The following is a 20057-nucleotide window of genomic DNA, read 5'->3' on the forward strand; positions in this document are numbered from 1 at the left end:
GTCTGAAATCAACATGATGAATTTCAATAAAAACTAAACAAAATGGGGAGTAGTACTGCAGATCTGGATGCTACAGTGGATCAGAAAATTAAATATGAGCCAACAATGTGATGCAATTGTGAAAAAGGCTAATATAATTCTGGGGTGTATTAATAGGAGTTTTGTATGGTAATCAATTTCTCTTCATGTCCACTGAAGGAAGGACCAGTAGTAATAGGCGTAATCTGCAGCAAGGAAGATTTAGGTTAGATCATACACCTCTACCCCGATATAACATGAATTCGGATATAATGTGGTAAAGCAGTGCTCGGGGGCGGGAGGGTGGTTGCTGCGCACTCCGGCGGATCAAAGCAAGTTCGATATAATGCAGTTTCAGCTATAACGTGGTAAGATTTTTTGGCTCCCGAGGACAGCGTTATATCGGTGTAGTTAGCAAGCTTTTCCTAGTAAAGATAGTTAAGCGCTAGATAAGGCTTCCAAGGGGCACTGGAGAATTTCCGTCATTGGAGGTTTTAAAGAACAGGTTTGACAAGCAATTGTCAAAGGTGATCTAAGTATATTTGGTGCTGCCTCAGTGCAGAAGAATAGATTAGTTGACCTCTCAAGGTTCCTTAGGGCCCTCCATTTCTATTATTCTATCTAGGCACCAGACATGGATTATAAAGACAATGAGGACTGTTCAGAAGGTCAATACATGGAACTTGAATGGATCTGTTAGTAATAAGGAGCCAGTCTAGGTTGCAAAGCATGGACACTAACATGTTCTCTCATTTCATCTCACAGCAATGAGATAGGCTACAGTGCTGTGCACCAGCTGTAGCATCTTTAGAGCAAGTTACAATAGTTCAGCCCGCAGGTGACATTTGTCTGTTCTACTTACCTTAACTACAAAGTTGCAAATGGCAACTCCATACTAAGCTACTGTGACATTATCTGAAAGAATGTGCTAATTGTGCACTAAGGCAGAGGGGAGAATATGGTACACCCTGTAATATACTAGCAGCCAGTCAGGAGTTAGGCAGGTAGGAAATGTTAGAAGTTACACTCCTTGTACAGTAATGATAGTTCTTCAAGATGGGTGTCCCTATGGGTGCTCCACTGTAGGTGTGCTTGTGTCCCTGCACTGCTGATTGGAGAACTTCGGTTGCAGCGTCCGTTAGGCCCGCACATGCGCTGCCTCCCCTTGTGCCCCGCCACGAGGCTAGTCAGCATGCACGGGCTAACCCCCCTCAGTTCCTTCTCTACCGCAGAATTATTGACAAGGACTCCGAAGTAGATGGGAGGTGGGTGGGTTGTGGAACCCCATAAGGGCACACATCTTAAAGAACTATCATTACTGTACAAGGTGTGTAACTTCTTCAAGTAGTGTCCCTCTGGGTGCTCCACTGTAGGTGACTCCCAAGAAACATCCCCACAGGAGGGCTGGGACTTTGGAGTTGGGTCAGTTACAGATGACAGCACAGTCGCCCCGAAGATGGCATCAGAGACGGAGTCCTCAGTGATCGCAGTGGACTGTCACCCATGTCACCGTTCTACAGATCTCGGAGACAGGGACATTCTTGGAAAAGGCAATGGATGAGGAGATCGACCTTGTGGAGTGTATATGAATAGTATCTGGAGGGGTCATATTGTGAGCTTGGTAACATTGTCTGATGCAGTTGGAGACCCACTTGGAGAGTCTTTGGGCTGATACCGCTAAGCCCTTCGATCTTTCCGCAATAGAGAGGAAAAGTCTTGAGAACTTCCTGAAAACCTTCATCCTGTCCAGATAGAACACTCGGCCTTGCCTGACATCTAGAGTGTGTAGTATAGTCTCCCTGTTGTGTTGGTGAGGCTTGGGATAAAAGATTGGAAGGTAAATATTTATCATGTGAAATAGGGAGGTTACCTTGGGAGTGAATTTCAGGTGTAGTCTGAACGTAACCTTGTCATAAAAGAATACCATGTCGGAGGGATGTGCCATCAGAGCCGCTAATTCTCCTAGCTGAGGTGATTGCTATCAGGAAGGCTATTGTTTTTGCTATTAACTCTGTCCCTCCTGAATAATGGATTTGAATTGGTCGTGGCTGCTCAATAAAATCATTCAGTTTCGAATAATTTATGTAGTCTTATTTCTTTGTTAAGGCTTGGTAATTGGTGACTTGAAACAAAAGTGTGGCAGAGGAGTACTCCTTCATCCCCAAAAAGTCCAAAACGCTTCCAGTCCCTATCGTAGAGAGTGGACCTCATCAGTGAGAATTAACAGTGTCAACCACGATGGAGTTGAGTGGATGGTAGGAGAAGAGGAACTCAGTCTCCCATGCTGGGACATAATATTTTTTGTCCACCTGCCTGCAGGTCAGTGCCACCAACCCTGGGGTCTGCCAGATGGTTCTTGCTGGGTCCAGAATGGGTTCATTAATGGCTAGGGTGATCTTTGAGGAAAAGGATGAGTGGAGTAGGTCTATGAGACAATGGTGGGCATCCTTGACTTCCTCTAGTGATATTTGGAGAGTGTCCGCCACTCTTTGGCCAGGTCCTGGAAGAGGCAAAAGTCATTTGCCAGAAATGGCAGGGAATGCATCAGCCTCATCCGGGGAGGAGGAGGAGATGGTCCTTGGGGTCACTTCTTGCTCAGCAGCGCCCTTGTGTTCCTCCATGATTTCTTCTGGAGGTGCCAAAGCTCTGGAAGCTGCAGCTGAAGGGATGTGCCTCAAGGTTTTTGGATGGGGCTGGAAGCTCAAGCGGCATGGTGGCAATATGCAACCCAAGGGTCCCAGTCTGGCCACTGGGGTGCTGTGATTGTGTCCAAGGGTGGTCATACCAAGATGGTGGTGGTGACCCCATGAGGGAATGCTCGAGGACCCTGCTGTTACCAGCTACTGTAAAGGAGCCTGGGAGTACTGTGATGCCAGCTCATCAGGTTTGCTATGCAAGCCCTGACTGAAGAGCAGGCGAGCACGTCAGGGCAGCAGGGAAGACTCCCATGCTGGCTGAAGACTCACTGCAGAGGTTCCAGCACTGAGGAGAGGAGACTCCGGTATGTCCAATACATGGAGGTCCCCAGAGTCTCAGAATTCTGGTGGTACCGACTGACTTGATGCTGTTGGCAGTGCCCAGGAGGAATGGAGATCTTGTCCATATATGTCGCTCTCGCGCCCAATGAGGCATTGATGGTGGTACTGATGTAGTACTGCATACCAGGAACATCTTTTTAGAGGAGTGCTTACTCCTATCCTTATCCCTTGGTGTCGCTGACTCGATGCCCGTGCCCATAGGGTTCATGGACTTGTCAACAGTACTTGCCACAGAGGACTTCCGAGAGTCATGGGTACTGGTCTGAGATGGTCTTGGTGCCGACAGTACTGAGGATAGCCACAAACGCTTTTCAGCGTGCTCTGTATCTTGGGGCTCACTATAGGGACTTCCCGCTCTATTTTTCAAGGATTAATAAGAGAGGTCAGTGGGGCTTATTTCTTCAACCCATAGCCTTCAGATATTGAGGGCTGTGGGGAAGACTCACGTCTGCCAGGTGATTCGTGGTTGGGTCTGGAGAGCCGCCTCCATGAAAATAATTATCTTTCTGAGCTCTCTGTCTTTATGAGACCAGGGCCTACCTGCAGGCAGAGATCACACTTTTGTTGAATGTAGCCTTCCCCGAGACCGCAAATGCACAGGCAGTGCTTGTCTGTGACAGGGATAGCCTGTTTGCAAGAGAGGCACTTCTTGAAGCCTGATGAACCATACATACCCGTTGGGGGAATGGTCCCCAATGAGGGGGAAAAAAAGAGTCTTATTTTATTTTTTAAATTTTCAGGGGGAAAAGATAAGAAAAAGGGAAAAGGCTACAACTACAACTAAGAACTAGGAAGCTGACTACAGAGATGCAAATCAAAAGTAATGGTCCCAACAGACTGCGAATAGCCCCGTCTCTAGCCAGGGGCAGTTGAGAAGGAACTGAGGGGGGCGTTAGCCAGCATGTACTCATTGGCCTTGTGAAGGGACACGAAGGGAGACACTGCATGTGTGGGCCTCAAAGACCCTGCTACCAAAGTTCTCTGGTTAGCAGTAGACACAAGCACACCTAGGGACACTACTCAAAGAAGAATCGTCTGTTGCACTCATGTTTATTCGTACAATGAATGTGGGTGGTCTTATTTTGATATTTCTTTAAGAACTGCACATTTTTCTTATCACAGAAGTTTATCAGGTTCTTCATGATATTTCTAGCTAATTAGAAGGCAGAGATGTTCTAGATTTGCTATAAATAACTATGCAGTAGGCTGGCTGTGAACTACTTATCCTTTTGGACAGAAGTGTTACACAACTGGAAAAATATCCTTTACTCAAATAGTCACTGTTGGTAGATTTTAAATGAAGAGCTTCACAGTAAACAAGCGAAACAACATAAATTAATGCACTGGTCTGAAAAGTGGGGTGTGCGCACCCCAAGGGGTGTGCAAGACGATCCATTGGGGGGCGCGGCAGGAGGAGCGCCGCCGGAGGGGAAAAAAAAAGGGAGGCGGCCGGAGGAGGGAGAGAGGGAGCAAGAGGGGAAGCTCCCCCCCAGCTCGTCCCCCGGACCAAGCAGGGCCACTAGGAGCACAGAGGCTTTAGGGGCTGCAGGGCCCTGGGCTAAGGGGGCCCCAGGGCCCTGGCCTGCAGTTCTAAAGCCCCTTTCGGAATGCGGCCCTGAGTCCTCTCGCCTGTGGAGGAGCAGGGGCAGCCGCGTAGCCAGCGGCGGGAAGGAAGTGGCACTTTCCCCTTCAAAGCCAGCTGGAGAGAGGTGGGGCTTTGAAGGGGAAAGCGCCGCTTCTCTCCGGCCGCTGGCTGCGTGGCTGCCCCTGCTCCCCCTGAATCCTCCGGCCCGTGCTCACAGGGCCGCATTCTGAAAGGGGCTTTAGAGTTGCAGGCGAGGGTCCTGCAGCCCCTGAGTTCCGGGTGGCCCTGCCTGGCCGGGGGCGGGGCGCGGATCCCAGAATCGCGGCCATGGGGGTGGTGCCGCACTGCGCAGAGACCTGCACACCCCCTGCACAGGAGCTGCCCCAGGTAAGTGCTATGCACCTCCTGAACCTCCTCCTGCACCTCTGCCCTGAGTGTCTTCCAGCACCCTAACTTCCTCCCAGAGCCCGCACCCCACCCTGAGCATCCTCCCGCACCCTAAACTTAATCCAGACCTTCAAATCGCTGTATCACAAAGTGTTAAACCAAGATTTTCAGAAATAATGAAGCATATTCAATCACACTGCTCTCACTAAAAAATATTAATATTAATTTTTTTGTAAGAGCAAAAAGGTTTTTTGTACCGTTAATAAAATAAAATATTTTTAAAATATTGTTTATTTCATCTTTATCTCATCCTTTAATTTCTATTTTTTGTGTGTTTTATAATGTACATAATATATTAGTACAGTAGTACATGTATATAATTTATAAACAAACAAACATATATTAGGGGTGCATGCTCAAAAAATTAATGATAGGGGTGCGCGATCAAAAAAGTTTTGATCACTGAGACCACTGAATTAATGCATCTGTATGATTCTACAAACTTAGAGTTAAAAGACAATTCTTAGAGGAAAATCTTACTATGTAGCCCATTTAGGGGGGATGGGGATGAAAGAAGTTAGAAGAGCTGCTTAAAAATATTCTGCTCAAAGATTTATTTAATTGCAGCATTAGCCACCAGTGCAAAATAATTTCTTTTAAAAAACTTAACACAACACCCCTTAAGGTAAACAGCACTCAGAGTTAAATTAAATACAGCATTGGATAACATATAGGTCATGCTAGCTTTCTAACTACTATAGTACTAGCTTCCAGCTGCAGTGCATCTGCTTGCGTGACTTCTTCAAGCAAACAACAACAGACTGTCACATACTTACTAAGTAATTAATAGTTGTGCTTTCCTCCCCACGGCCCATATACTTGAAGAAGCGATGATCTGCCACCACTAATATCTTGCATGTGTTCTTGGAGTGGTCTGCAATGGCTCTTTTCTCCCGAAGGATGTTCACTGATTTGAATATGTAAGTGAAATCAAATATATTAGACACACATATTCCTTGACAATTAATAACATCTTTAGCTTCCATTTGATAACATGATTAGGTTGGTTTGGTTTTTTTTAGAGTAACCCCTCTGAAAGCATAAAAAGTCTTCCTAATACTCCTCCAACCAATTTGTTCTAGGAAAGTAGTGGAGAACAGTGAAACTGTACAGGGAAAGAGTAGAGTAAAACTGGCTGGAGAAATAAAGCTAGTCAACTAAGCCTTTCACATCATCTTCCCCTTAACCAAACCTCCTCCGTGTTCTACCAATCCCCCTTCTGGCAGAAAAGGGCTAGATCCAACTCTACATAAAGTCAATCATGGCTCAAAGACTCTCTAGAGAAGAGCACTAGATGCCATATAGCCTCTCTTTGTACATCATAAAGAGAGGAAAGCAAAGGACAATCCCATAAAACCATTTTCAGGTCACCTTTAAAGCAAAACGGGTAACTATTAAATCACTGTAAAGGTGAAGGACTTATATTGGTCAATTCTGTGCTTTGAAGGAGCCAAATATCCTTTCTGAGCATCCTCCTTCCCCCAGATTGGTGATGGCCTTTGGTGGTGTGTTTATCCTCCCCAGCCACAATGAGTTTTAAAAGTTATAAAGTGATATGAGAGAGAGACAGCAAAGTAGAGTTTTCCAAACATGAAAGCCTCATGGCCAGATACCAGTCTTACGTTACTACGTAGCTATAGGAATAGGTTTCAAACATTTCATTTTAAATAGCAGGATGCTCACCTTCATTTAAATGGCTGCCCTCTAGTCCTTCAGGCAGTAATTCTTCCTCCTTATGTTTTAAATAGCCACATACTTTGGGGGACTGTAAACGTGAGAAATCCTTAATATCTTCAGATCTGTAGACCAAGAGTCTTTCATCCTGAGTATTGTCTATATACCTCCAAAGTGGCTAAAAGTAACACAAGAAATGCAAGTGATTTAGGTATAGTGTGCATGCAAGGGCTTCTAGGATTATACATATTTAATAAATATGGCCAAAAAGTCCCACTAAAAATAGCCACAGCTGTGTACATAGAACTTAGGGCCTTGTCCCACCTACTTTACTCACACAAATAGTTCTACTGATTTCAGTAGTACTATTTGCATGAATAGCACAAGTGGGATTCAGCTCCTTATATTGAGAAATGGTCAACAGATTAAAAAAAAAAATAGACATCAAGAATTCTTAGACCTTAACTGCCCTATGGGCAAAGCAGCAGCAGCCATCTATATCTTCATCAAAAGGAGGGGAACTATGCAGTCACTTTTGAAGGTTTAAAAACAGCACTTTCAAAAAAGTTTATTTGGAAGAAAAGAAAGCTGAGAGGTCTCTCCCCCCACAATGGTCCTAAGAACTGCAGGAGTGGGCACAGGTAGGAAATTTACTACTTAGAACCCTGCCTCATTCAGTACAAGCCATAATAGATCATATGGAATACATGAGTGCACACTTGCATATTTCATGAGTTTGCAGGTACTTCATGTGCAAGTTCAGCCCCCCTTCCCCTTTTAGTAATAATAAATTACTGTGCCTGCATAAAGTATAGTTTTTTAAACTCTCATAACTCATCCAAATTAATCCCAAATTTTCACAGGACATATTAAGGAAAAAAGAAAAATGTGTTAAAAATCAGTCTAATCTAATTTGGGACCACAAACACTAAAATGTCTCAATCATAATCACATGGTGTCACTGCAGGGCAGTGTTAAGGCTGTGCACTTCCCTACCTTAAAGTTAAACTTGAAAGAAATCCAATCATGTTAACAGTGAATTCCTGGGTTTATAAACTCTTGGTTTTGAGATAACTGCAATATCCACAGAATGTGTTTTACCCCAACTTACTAATATGTATGGTCAACCTCTACACTCTTAACATACTTTTTGTCTGGAAATATACTGCATAGAAACAACTCTTTATGGAAGTATTTAATAGTCTGTTTGTGAGATATTTATAGATATTCCCAGGGTTATGTCAGAAGCTCAAAACGGTACAAGATTAGTAAACAACAAGAATGAAATACTAGGTTTTCAAACTAACCCTGGAGAAAAAAAAAGGTTAAGTGCCAAATCCAAAATGTTAAAAGCTCCCCAAGTCACCGTCTTATGTAGAAGACAGGCACAACATGTTACTCGAGAAGACACTGGTATGTCGCTAATGTTACAAATGTTCCCCATCTTACTTTTTAAAAGCTTTTTCTCATTTGTCAGATACAAATCTTTAGCATGGAGGTGAAAAGCCTCAGAGCTTTAGCAAATGTTCTTTTACATTTAGATGCAGAAATAACTTATCAAGGCTCATCTCTAAGAATCTGACAAACTCTGCTCCTCTTTTATTGAAAGGTGTAACTGGGATGACACCGGACACATAGATGCAGAGAAGTCTATATAAAGAATAAGTTTATATTAAAAGAATAAAATTAAAATTTAGTATTCTAAAGTAAATTTAGTCAGTCCATATTACACAGCTGACAGGTTACACTGCTGTTCTTCAACCACTTTTCCTTGGTTGATACAAATGTAATTTTAACTGACATATCTTAAGAGGGCACTAACAGCATAAAGAGTATAAAAAGAATGTACTTAATTTTGACACCTCCTACTTCTGCATTAGTGAACAAAGCAAATAGTACATTAGAAAACCTGCATTGTTCAAAAATGCTTCCCCAATACAAAAACTATGAAGTGAGAACTCACTCTTCGGCATAAATGAACCTAAGATAGTAACTCCTAAAGTGTTTTTTCCAGAGGCCCTGGACCTTGTAGTTACCCCACACTTTTAAAGTGCTGGCATGAGACACACTGAGAAAACAGTGAGCTAGAAGGAATTCATGCACATCAAAGGATTCCACTGAGGATAGTTTACTGATGACGTTCAGGTGGTTTGAAGTACAGTAGAACCTCAGAGTTACGAACACCAGAGTTACGAACACACCACACACCTCATTTGGAACTGGAAGTATACAATCAAGCAGCAGCAGAGACAAAATATATATAAAGCAAATACAGTACAGTACTGTTAAATGTAAACTACTAAAAAAAGGGAAAGCAGCATTTTTCTTTGTCATAGTTAAGTTTCAAAACTGTACTAAGCCAGTGTTCAATTGAAAAATTTTGAAAGAACAACCATAACATTTTGTTCAGCGTTATGAACAACCTCCATTCCCAAGGTGTTCATAACTCTGAGGTTCTACTGTAATGACAAGTTGTTTTTTACACCATCAGATTGCCAAGATGCCTGTATGGGCTTATTTTCAGTATTTCTGTATTGTAGTCTACACATTTAATGGCTCACGAATTTTAATAAGGAACAATCTGCTTTACTAGAAACAATTTTTCTCACTGCATATTTATTTACATAAACATGCTGCATTCAGTATGGAACAACAATCTGTTGCTTCTGCCAGTGCTTACAATCATGCATGTTTTCGATACAACTGTGTGGAAATGTAACGCTTACAAAAATCAGTCAGAGCCCCTCCCTCCAAAAATGTTTTTTCAGCTACAGAAGTGTAGGTGGCTGGGGCAACAATAGGGAAATAGTATTGTTTTTCATCAAAGATGTTCCTATTGTCTCAATCTTGTTTTCACAGCAAACAGTACCTCTACATTGTATTCTTCGCCATCAGTGTTGATTCTTACAGTAAAGTCTTCATCACCTATGTGCGCTATAACCTTGGAATTATGTTCACCTTTAAATGTAGAAGAGAAAAATTAAGTTAACTGATGTGACAACTGACTGATCTATTTAGCAAATGGCATCCCCTCTTCTTAAATCAATACTGCTTTCTCTGGAAAGACCAGAGTAGTTTTCACTCTAAAGCCAGACTATTTCCCTGTGCTATGCTATCAGGAAATCCAGGGAGACATGTTAAAACACAGTCTCCAATTCTGTAAAAGTGATATGCACTAGGATGCCTTTTAAAAAAAAAAAAAAAGAAAGAAAGAAAGAAAGAGCAAAGGTGGTCAGAATCCCCTCGGCCACTAGTAATGGGTTATGGAGCCTTTTACCAACATAAACCAATAACAGACATCACCATATTCCAGGGATTGGCAACCTTTGGCACACGACCCACCAGGGTAAGCACCCTGGCGGGCCGGGCCAGTTTGTTTACCTGACGCATCCACAGGTTTGGCCGATTGCGGCTCCCACTGTTCGCCATCCCAGGCCAATGCGGGCTGTGGGAAGCGGCATGGGCTGAGGGATGTGCTGGCCGCCACTTCCTGCTGCCCCCATCAGTCTGGAGCGGCGAACAGCGGCCAGTGGGATCCACGATTGGCCGAACCTGTGGACGCAGCAGGTAAACAAACTGACCCGGCCTGCCAGGGTACTTACCCTGGTGGGCCGCATGCCAAAAGGTTGCCGATCCCTGCCATACTCAGTGGACGTGCCAAGGTTTAAGACTGGGCAACACCAGTGGTGAGCTCCAGCCGGTTCGCAGCGGTTCACGCGAACCGGTTGTTAAATTTAGAAGCCTTTTTAGAACCGGTTGTTCCAGGACAACCAGGTTCTAAAAAGTTTTTAAATTTAACAAAGCTCGGGCAGCTGTCTGCCCGGCCCCCAGCCCCAGCTCACCTCCCCCTCTCCCCTGAACGCTCCTCCCCTGCTTCCCGCGAATCAGATGTTCGCGGGAAGACTGAAAGGAGGAGCAGGCAGGTAAGCCGGGCGGGGCGGACGGCGCGCGTGGCCCAGTCCAGCTCCACTTGAGCGGCTCCCCCTGGCCCCGGCCAAGCTTCCCAGCCCAGTCCCGGCCAAGCACCCCCGGCTCGGTCTGGTCCCGGCTGAGCGGCTCCGACCCGGCCCAGCTCGGGACCCACGGCCCGGCGGCGCCCGGCCGAGTCGGGCCCAGCGGCTCGGCCGGCGGCTCGGCCCAGCGCCCGGCCGGAGTCGGGCCCCGCGGCTCCGGCCATGGTCCTGGCGGAGTGGACCCGGTCCCGGCCCCAGACAGTGTGGTAAGGGGGCAGGGAGGGAGTGGGTTGTGGGGGGGTGGATAGGGGTCAGGGCGGTCAGAGAGCAGGGAACAGGGTGAATGAATGGGGGCAAGGGTCCTGGGGAGCAGTCAGGAAAGAGCAGGGTTGGATGAGGTGGTGGGGGCACTCAGGGACAGAGAGAAGGGGTGGTTGGATGGGGTACGGGTCCTGGGGGGCCATCGAGAATGAGAGGAGGGGTTGGGTGGGGCGACAAGGGGCAGTCAGGGGACAGGGAAGGGGGGGATGGGTCAGGGGTTCCGGGGGGGTGTCAAGGAACATGAGGGGTTGGATGGGGCACGACCCCCCCCGGCGGGGGAGGAGGGAACCGATTGTTAATATTTTGGCAGCTCATCACTGGGCAACACTCATCCAGAAGAGTTGTCTATCCAGACCTGATTTGAGGCATTTTATCATGATAGCGAGGTTGCACTGTCACTAGCTGGGCTGGTCTTGATTTGTGAAAAGGACTTCAGTTCCTAGTACTGTAAAATCCAGGATCTCAATGAGAATTAAAGTCAAGACTCATTTTTTATAGAGCAGAAGCCACAGTGGCCATAGTGTGTATTTTTGTAAAATACATCTTGATGATTTTCAAAGCCAGATTGTAAACCCTTATCTCAGTACATGCAGCACCAGCCTCACAAAATTGTCAACAAAATTGACCAGCACAGGAACAAAATCTACCACTCTGACCACATTTGAGGAAAATGAAAAAGCAACGATACACAATTCACCATGAGCCAGCAGATTTTGACAAAGCTGTGCCACTCCCCAACAATGATGTGCAATCTAGCTCATACTAACCAACTACATGTCCACTGAAGAATTCTTGCCATTGTACATGATACTCCTTTTCCTTGCCTTTACCGTCCACTATTAGTGCTTGAAAGTTTTCAGAAAAGTGTTCAGCTGTTGACGTTAGGTATAATTTAAAGTGCCTGTAAAATAAATTTACTTCCATTTAGTTTTAAGTGAACCACGCACAAGGAAACAGACATCAGCTTCTTGTTCTACTGAAACCTCTTTGGATGTTAGAAGACATCTTCAATTAATAAGATACAAAAATATATGCTATTTGTCAGAATTACTGTATGACAGTACTTTTCTAAGAGCCATTTATAACGTCTGTAAAGTAGTCAATGTTTATTAACAAGAAAAAAAATGTTATTTTTTTTTTCAAAGTTAATATATACAGCCACTCTTGCCAAAAGGTATTCAAACAAGGCTGATTTCTTTTGCATTGCTGGTCTTCAGAGAAAACTAGACCAGAAGATTTAACAAAACAGGTCAATGGTAAGTAATAAGATATACCCCAATGATCCCATTTCCTGAAATATGCCCAGAAAACCTTGACAAAACTTGGCATCCGTAGCCCTTAATGGAAAATCTACAGCACATTGAGTTTTATCTTGTCTGCCACCAGTGTAACAGATTTCGGGGCATATATCAGCAATTATCCTGGGGAGAGAACCAGCAGTATTTTGAAGTGTTTGTTACAATAAAAGTGGAAAAGGGACAAAGTATCAAGCAATATAAAATAGGAACATGGGAGATTTTTATCTATTTACTCTAGTACTTTGCTCTCATTCATGTTCTGTGCCTCCTGCCTCAGATGGAGGTAGAAAATATGCATACCAACTTATGTGATGCTGTATATCATGGTAAGTAGTAGTTGTGGATTTCTGGAAAGGCTGGGGGAGGGGAGGGTACATGGAAAGAGGTGAGATGAGGAGACTGCCTGACTGAATATGATCAGTCTACACCTTTTAGCAGGAGATGATTCTCACTGCATTTCAAGTTCAGAATTTCAGTGTTTAGAAAGCTAGGAGGGATTTTTCCTCGGATGGTCAAATTACTGTTGCCAACGCCCTTGTTCCTGGCCTCATTCCATCTCTTTCCCCCCCCTCCATCTTTCGATCAAACACCAGTCCCCATCAGAGCCCAGAATGTGTTCCCAGCATTTCTGTAACAAACTGAGAAATGCTTTGTGGAATGGGAACGTCTATACACAATGGGAGCAAGTGGACTAAGTTCCCATAAACACCAATTCTCAGGCAGCACAACATGGTAGCCACAGACCAAAATACACAAGGAGACAATGAGACTTTCAAGAAATGTAAGGCAGGCAAATGTAATGGAAAGAAGCCAGAATCTGAAGAAAAAGCAGGATCCAACCCAATTAATGAAAAACTAAGGTAAACAATAAAATGAAGGAAATCTCAATCACTGCTTCTTTAACAACAGAGGAATACAATATAGTTAAATAATCTTCCAGTCTCTTGGTCTCTGTGAAGCAAATCACATAACCATGCATATCATTGACCCATAAGAATTAGCCAATCATAACAGCAAATGCAAAAGGCATTTCTGTTTTGGCAATTATACAGTATTCATTTCAAAAGATAAAAAAAAAAATCACAGACTAGAAGAAGAATATTAAACCAATATTTGCCACTGATGATTTCATTACCTACGCAAGGCTGAAAAACTTAAGAGTCTCTCTATATGCGATTCTGGCTGGAGGTCCCTTTTCCTTAATGAGTGTTGCTGGATATTCGACAGAGAGAGGATGTCATAATCTGAGAGCACGGATTCAAGCCTCTCTGAAATAGATATGGAGACAGTTTATAACAGTTTCAAGAGGAAAATACACATTAAAATTAAACAATTATTATAGCATCCAGCTGTAACATACATTACAGATATTCCAAACTCTGCAATCCACTTTAATTTTAGAATAATTATAGTGCATTCCTGTAAAGGTGCTTTTTATACAGTCAGTGAGATGTTACAGTATGTGACAGGCACGGATAAATACTCAGTTAATGAAATGTGTTCTAGTGGGAAATGTTTTAGCCCACAGCTAGCGTCACAGTTTTACCATGACCCAACCAATAATTTCTTAAATTGCAGTTGTGTTGTGTATGCACCCTCCCATCCATTGGATCAGTTCAATGGCTTCTACTTTCCCTTGAAGTGGGCCAGAATAATTCATCAACGCCCTCTGTCATCTAATACAGTGGTTATCAACCAGAGGTACGTGTACCCCTGGAGGTACTCAAAAGTCTTCCAGGGGGTTCTCAACTCATCTAGATCAGTATTTTTCAACCTGGGAGCTGCAGCCCCCGGGGGGGGGTCACAGCACAGGTTTGGGAGGGGTTGCAAGTGCAGGGCCGGCATTAGGGGGTGGCAAGCAAGGCTTTGGCTTCAGACAAGCCTCACAAGTGAAAAAGAGACTCAAGTATCACCCTGAAATGTAAGTAAAATATTTATATTCCAATTGATTTAATTTATAATTATATGGTAAAAATGAAAAAGTACAAAATTTTTCAGTAATAGTGTGCTGTGCAGGGTGGATTTGATTTAAATCAAATTGATTTATAATTGATTTAAATCACTAGTCAGGACAACTATTTAATCATGGATTTCAACATAAAAGTGCATTCTTGTTGGTTGTTATAACCTTAATACATATTCTTCACAACTCAAAGATAGATGTAGGCTTCATTTTTAGAAGGTACACACTATACATTTTTAAAGTGATTTTGAAAACTTTTCTGATCAGTTTTATAGTTATATCAGAAAATGAATGATTGTTTGGTTATTTCATTTACCAAAGATAATTGAAGCAGATATTTATGAAGTCTCTGGGGAGGTGAACCATCTCCATTTCAACAGGATAATCATTAATATTTGGAGGATTTTCTTGCCATATTGTATTAGGAGGAGAACATAACTAGACTGACATTTAACTTGTTTATTTAACTAAAACAACAACGTTATGTATTCTGGATTTTTTTTCTTCAATAGCAAACATATAATATTTTAACAAAACAAGCATATGAATTTTTTAATTTAGTTAAACATTCAAGTTTTTTAAAGTCAGGTTTGTTTTTGTTAAAATTGTTTTTAACTAAAATAGTTAAATTAATTTGTTTTAAAAGAATAAAAGTTAAATCGACTATGTCGGCCAGGTCAACGTGAGAAACTTAAAATATTGGCTTCTGCAGCTAACTCAGTCATCTTCACCTTCATTTTCCTGCTTGTTCATAATCTGGAAAAGAAAAACAAGCTTTCCTGTTTTTTCAGGTCCCAAACGATTTCTCAATTTGGAATGAATTAGTCCAAAGGAAGAAAAATATTCTTTCCACACCGGCAGAAGAAGCTTCTGCTGTTAAAAGCGAGATTAACACTTCAACAGTCACTGAATCCAAGGGCTTAAGTGACTTCCAACAATTCACTGGTGTGACTTGCTTTAAAACATCAATCAGCAAACATAAATTTTTTGAATGGTTCTTATTCCCAAACTGGGTCTCTTTTATGGCCTGCTGCCATTATAGGCTTTCCCTTCTAATGAGAGAATGGTATGGTAGATCTCAAATCGATGAAGGCTGCACTCAGAAAGACCTCAAGACTTCTGGAATATGCTGCTCAGTTTCACTTTTGTTTCTACTGCCTGTCTCTCCCTTCTCACATTTCTCTCCAGACTTCTTCTCCTTGTCCAGATCTATTCCACCCCCAACAATCTTCTATTCATTTAACTTTTTGAAACTTTGCACTTTTAGAGAGAGGTAAGTGTACACAAATTTGCAGAAGGACAATAGGGTTGAGGTCTGTTATTTCTCACCTCTATATATTTATTTATTTAAAAACATTTTTGCTGTTAACATGCTTGTTATCTCTGGAGACACAAATCCACAATTTGAGAACTGCAAAACTAAGCATCTCTGATGGTACCTTCTAGACTAACCACTGAGTCCCATTGGGCAGATAGAAAGATTAACCTAAATAATCTATACAGAAGCCCCTGGAACTACATAAAATTGGGTCCCTAATCCATGAACTATTGGAACTCACTTAAAAATTTTCTTAAACATTACATGAATATATTGTCTCATACTATAGAATTAGAATTTATAATCCCTATTCCATGATGATATATCTTTGAGCTATAATGTATCTTAATTAAAACTATTTTAGATAATTTTTTTGATAAAATGCTTTTTGAGGGAAAAAAACTCAATTTAAATAAAAAATCCAATTTTTTTTATTATTATTTTTTTAAAAGTCATTGATTTTTATCCACCCTGGTGCTGTGACACTTTTGTATTTGTATGTCTGATTTTGTCAGCAAATAGTTTTTAAGTGAGGTGAAACTTGGGGTATGGAAGACAAATCAGATTCCTAAAAGGGGTACAGTAGTCTGGAAAGGTTGAGAACCACTGATCTAATACACGCCAAACCGCCTTCCTTTTTCCTCCTTTCGGTGGAGGGGAGAAAGTTTTCCCAAATGAATGTGTTTACTTCAGGCATTCCCTGCCCCCAACTTCCTGCAATAGTTAGAGAATGGATGGCCCTGCACTGGGACTCTAGAAATTTGAGGGGAAATCCAAGCTTTGCCACAGACTTCCAGTGTGACCTTGAGCAAATCACTTAGGGCCCATCGAGAGTTAGCTGCTTTTGAAAAACCCATTAGGTTCTACCTTCATTTTCAGGTGCCTAGGTACCTTTAGAAATGTGGCTTTAGTCTCTCAGTACCTCAGCTCCCCATATGCAAAATGTAGAAAATACTTCGTTTGACTTCTCTATTTATACAGTAAGCTCTTCAAGGGGACAAATAAGAGGGGACACAAAAAAAGTATATAAAATAATTAATGATCTAGAGAAGGGAGAACAGGAACATCTGTTCTTCCTGTCTCATTACACAGAACAAGGGGATGTTCAATTAAATTAAAAGGTGGGAAATTCAAAACTGATAAAAGTGATGGCTAGTGGTGTTCTGTTATTTTCTTTTTTAGGCTGTCCTGTAGTAGGTGGCTTCTGGGTACTCTCTCTCTGTCTGTCATCTTTTTTTCACTCAGCAGGTGGGTATTGTAGGTTTAAGATGCTTTGATAGAGATCTTGTAGGTGTTTATCTCTGTCTGAGGGATTGAGCAAAGTATCTATCTAGAGCTTGGCTGAGCTTGGCTGACAATGGTGTGTGGTGTGTGTCCGGATGGGAGCTGGAGTGTAATAGTGTAGTATGTGGTCAGTGTATTTCGGTGGTGGTATTTATATGACCATCGTTTATTAGCACAGTAGTGTCTAGGAAATGGACCTGGAGGTGGGGTTGGTTTGAGGGATGGTGGATGATGGGATGGAAAAAATAAAATGAAATGATTCTCTTCTCTTCTTTTTTTCCTTGATGATGAATGAATGTGTCAGATGTGTAGTAGGTAGTGTAGGTTAGAGGGAGTGAGGAGTTTAGGAGCGAGAGTTAGCAGCCATGTTTTGGCATACTTGAGGGCCAATATGGTACCATGGGCCAGCCTCATGACTGACTTATATATATTATGTCCCAAAATGTATATAAATGTGGTGAAATGAAACAAGTCAACAGTGAGGACCAGTCAGTTAGGGCTTCCACATCCATAGTGGCCAGAATGGTGTTTTTCTGAGATCATTGATGATTGTAGCAGACAATCCTGCTGTTAAAGTACCAATGCTTGAATGATCAGGCATGTGTCTGTATAGATCTGTTCCTGTGCTTTCTCAGGAGTTTTTTTTGCAGATGGTAGTTTTTTTTTTGTCAGTTCCTTTGTCAGCCTGTTTGATTATGATGTCAGAGTTGTTCTTGAGGCTGTTGATGGCATTGTGGAATAGCTGGAAAGATTAACAATATTGTTGGTGGGTTAAGGGAGCTATTGTTGTGGCCTGTGCCATGTAGCAGTAGACAGTTTAGTAGTGTTTTTTTTTTTTTTAGAGAAGCAAAGTTTTTTTTTTTTTTTTGTCTAGTTTTTGTAAAGTTTGTCCATGAGGAAGTTTGTTTGTAAGGTTGGTTTTTTTCAGAATATCTAGAATAGAGAGTTTAGTTCTTAATCTTCCTTGTTTGCTGTATAGGATGTTGATTAGGTGGTTTGTCTGTCAGCATAGTCTGTGTGGTATGTAGATTGTAATGGATTTTTACCTTTCCTTTTTTTTGGTGATGTGTCCATCTGTTTGCATTTGAAGAGAAGATGATGTGTGTGTATCTGTAGGAAATAGTTTTTCACAGAACACGTGATTAAGTTGTGGAACTTGTTACCAAAGAATGTTGCTGAGATCAAGACATTAAGATTTCAAAAGTGATTGGATATTTATATGGATAACAATAATATCCAGAGCTATAATTAATGATACTTTTGAAGGGATATTAAACCCCATGCTTCAGGGCTTATCCTAACCTCTAATAGAGATCAGGAGGAAACCCATCAGGGGGCAGATTATCTGGCATCTACTATCCTGGTGTTCTTACACCTTCCTCTGAAACACCTGGTGCTGGTCCTTGTCAGAGACAGGCTAGATGGACCTTGGGTCTGAACCAGTGTGGCAGTTCCTACATACCTCAATATGGATACGTTAAATGTCTAGGCACAGTGGGACCCCTTCTCTTCTCCCCACCCCATCTCAGCTGGGGTCTCTAAGTGCTACTGTGACAGCCACCCTAATGGCCCAACCACCGAACCACGGTCTTAAGAAATTGCTTATCTAAAGATTCTAAGATTTCTAATTTTACAGGCCTGTTAGTTAAATAGGCAACAGTCCCAGCCCACTGATTTTTCCTGAGCTCTTAGGTAGTCGGTTAAGACTATCAGCTTGAAAAAAAATGAATTAGGAGCAGTTTCAGGAACCACACCTGACCCTCAGTGTCTTCTCCCTCGCCCTCCATCAAGGTATGTCCCTGGGCCATAGATGCAGAGCAACAACTACAGTGAAGCATTGTTACTGGAAAGAAGGGGGGACACTTGGATTTAATTGTAAAGGAGGGTGAATCGATTTGTGTGTGTATTGGGTTTGGGGGAGCTTCAGGAATCTAATATGGGGGAAACTAAGGCAGGGACCACTTCCCCCTTCTGGCACTGCACAAGCAGCCCTGGCCAGGGCATGGACACTCCCACCCTCAAACGCAAATGAAATATGGAATGCCTGTGTTTTGTTGCATCATGAACAGATCAGTGATTCTCAAGCAATTCCATACTTAGACACCCCCGCCCTGACACCCTTCCACATTCCCATTTAGCAATATGAGAAAGGAGGATGCAACCACACTGCCTAACAACTGTTTGCAATTCCCAGATTTAAAGAACCCACAACAGATTATAATGGTTTTCAAGTAGAAAAACCTGTTCTTAAGGATGTTTTCTCACCCGTGCAAAACAATCTGTTACAGGTAGCATCGACGTAGTTAACTTGTTTCCAAATGCAAAACTGATTTGATTCACACAATGAGAAAAAAATCCTTAAAGTCAAATTTCATACTTCAAAACCATTGTAATTGGTTGCTTAGGGTGCAGTAAGCAATAAAACAGGTGTTCCACAATTCAGGCATTTGTCACACATCTAGATGGCTCCTGTCACACACTGAACTCTCCAAAGGCTGAGAGGTATGGGATTCGGCTTTCTTTTTGACACTCATTGCCCTACGTCAGCTTCTCTCATGCAGCAGCGTTTGGGAAAAAATAAAAACTAGAAGAGGGAGCAATTAGATCACCCAGTGAGTCCTTTCCATCTCTAGATTCTGTGCAATAAATCTCAGCCTCTTTCAATGATCTCAGCTAAGGAGAATAGTCTCTTTTGTTAGGCAAATGGCTTCAGGAGGCCAGCCTCACCCCCTATTCTTCTCTGGTAGCATCTCCGGAGTTACCTTATTGACACACAAGGAAATATTAAAAGAAACCAGGACTGTAGAGTTGATATAGCAGCTGAATAAGAAGACTTATAGATATGTAAAGTAACAAATGACACAACCGGCTACTCTGACACTCCTACTTATTGTACTAAATGAACAAGAAAGCACTTGTTGAATTAAATGCAAACACATTTAGGATGGATGAAAAAAATATTTCTTGCAACATACAAGAGGTGCTGTTGCCAGGTATTATTCAGTCAATTAGCTCAGATATCAAAAGGAGAAAAAGAGAATCTAATAGTATCTGCTAAACACTGGTGCCTCTTTATCTATAAAATATGTTTGAAAACTTACAGACAAGAGAAACTCAAGTTACTTGTTTACCCAGCCTTTGTTAAAGATCAACTGTAA

At 42.3% G+C, this 20057-nt stretch overlaps 1 protein-coding gene across 1 annotated transcript in view; it reads right to left on the reverse strand.

Annotated features, from left to right (window-relative positions):
• Positions 1-20057, reverse strand: part of ADAM17 (ADAM metallopeptidase domain 17) — a 63088-nt gene that overhangs the window by 23373 nt on the left and 19658 nt on the right. Inside the window, exons 2-6 of the mRNA XM_039531000.1 lie at positions 13470-13602; positions 11804-11937; positions 9632-9720; positions 6772-6940; positions 5865-5995 (exon numbers count right to left, since the gene is read on the reverse strand). Coding sequence (XP_039386934.1) covers positions 5865-5995; positions 6772-6940; positions 9632-9720; positions 11804-11937; positions 13470-13602 — 656 coding nt within the window. The remainder of the gene's footprint in view (positions 1-5864; positions 5996-6771; positions 6941-9631; positions 9721-11803; positions 11938-13469; positions 13603-20057) is intronic.

This window comes from Mauremys reevesii, linkage group 3, assembly GCF_016161935.1.
Source record: "Mauremys reevesii isolate NIE-2019 linkage group 3, ASM1616193v1, whole genome shotgun sequence".
Lineage (NCBI taxonomy): Eukaryota > Metazoa > Chordata > Testudines > Geoemydidae > Mauremys > Mauremys reevesii.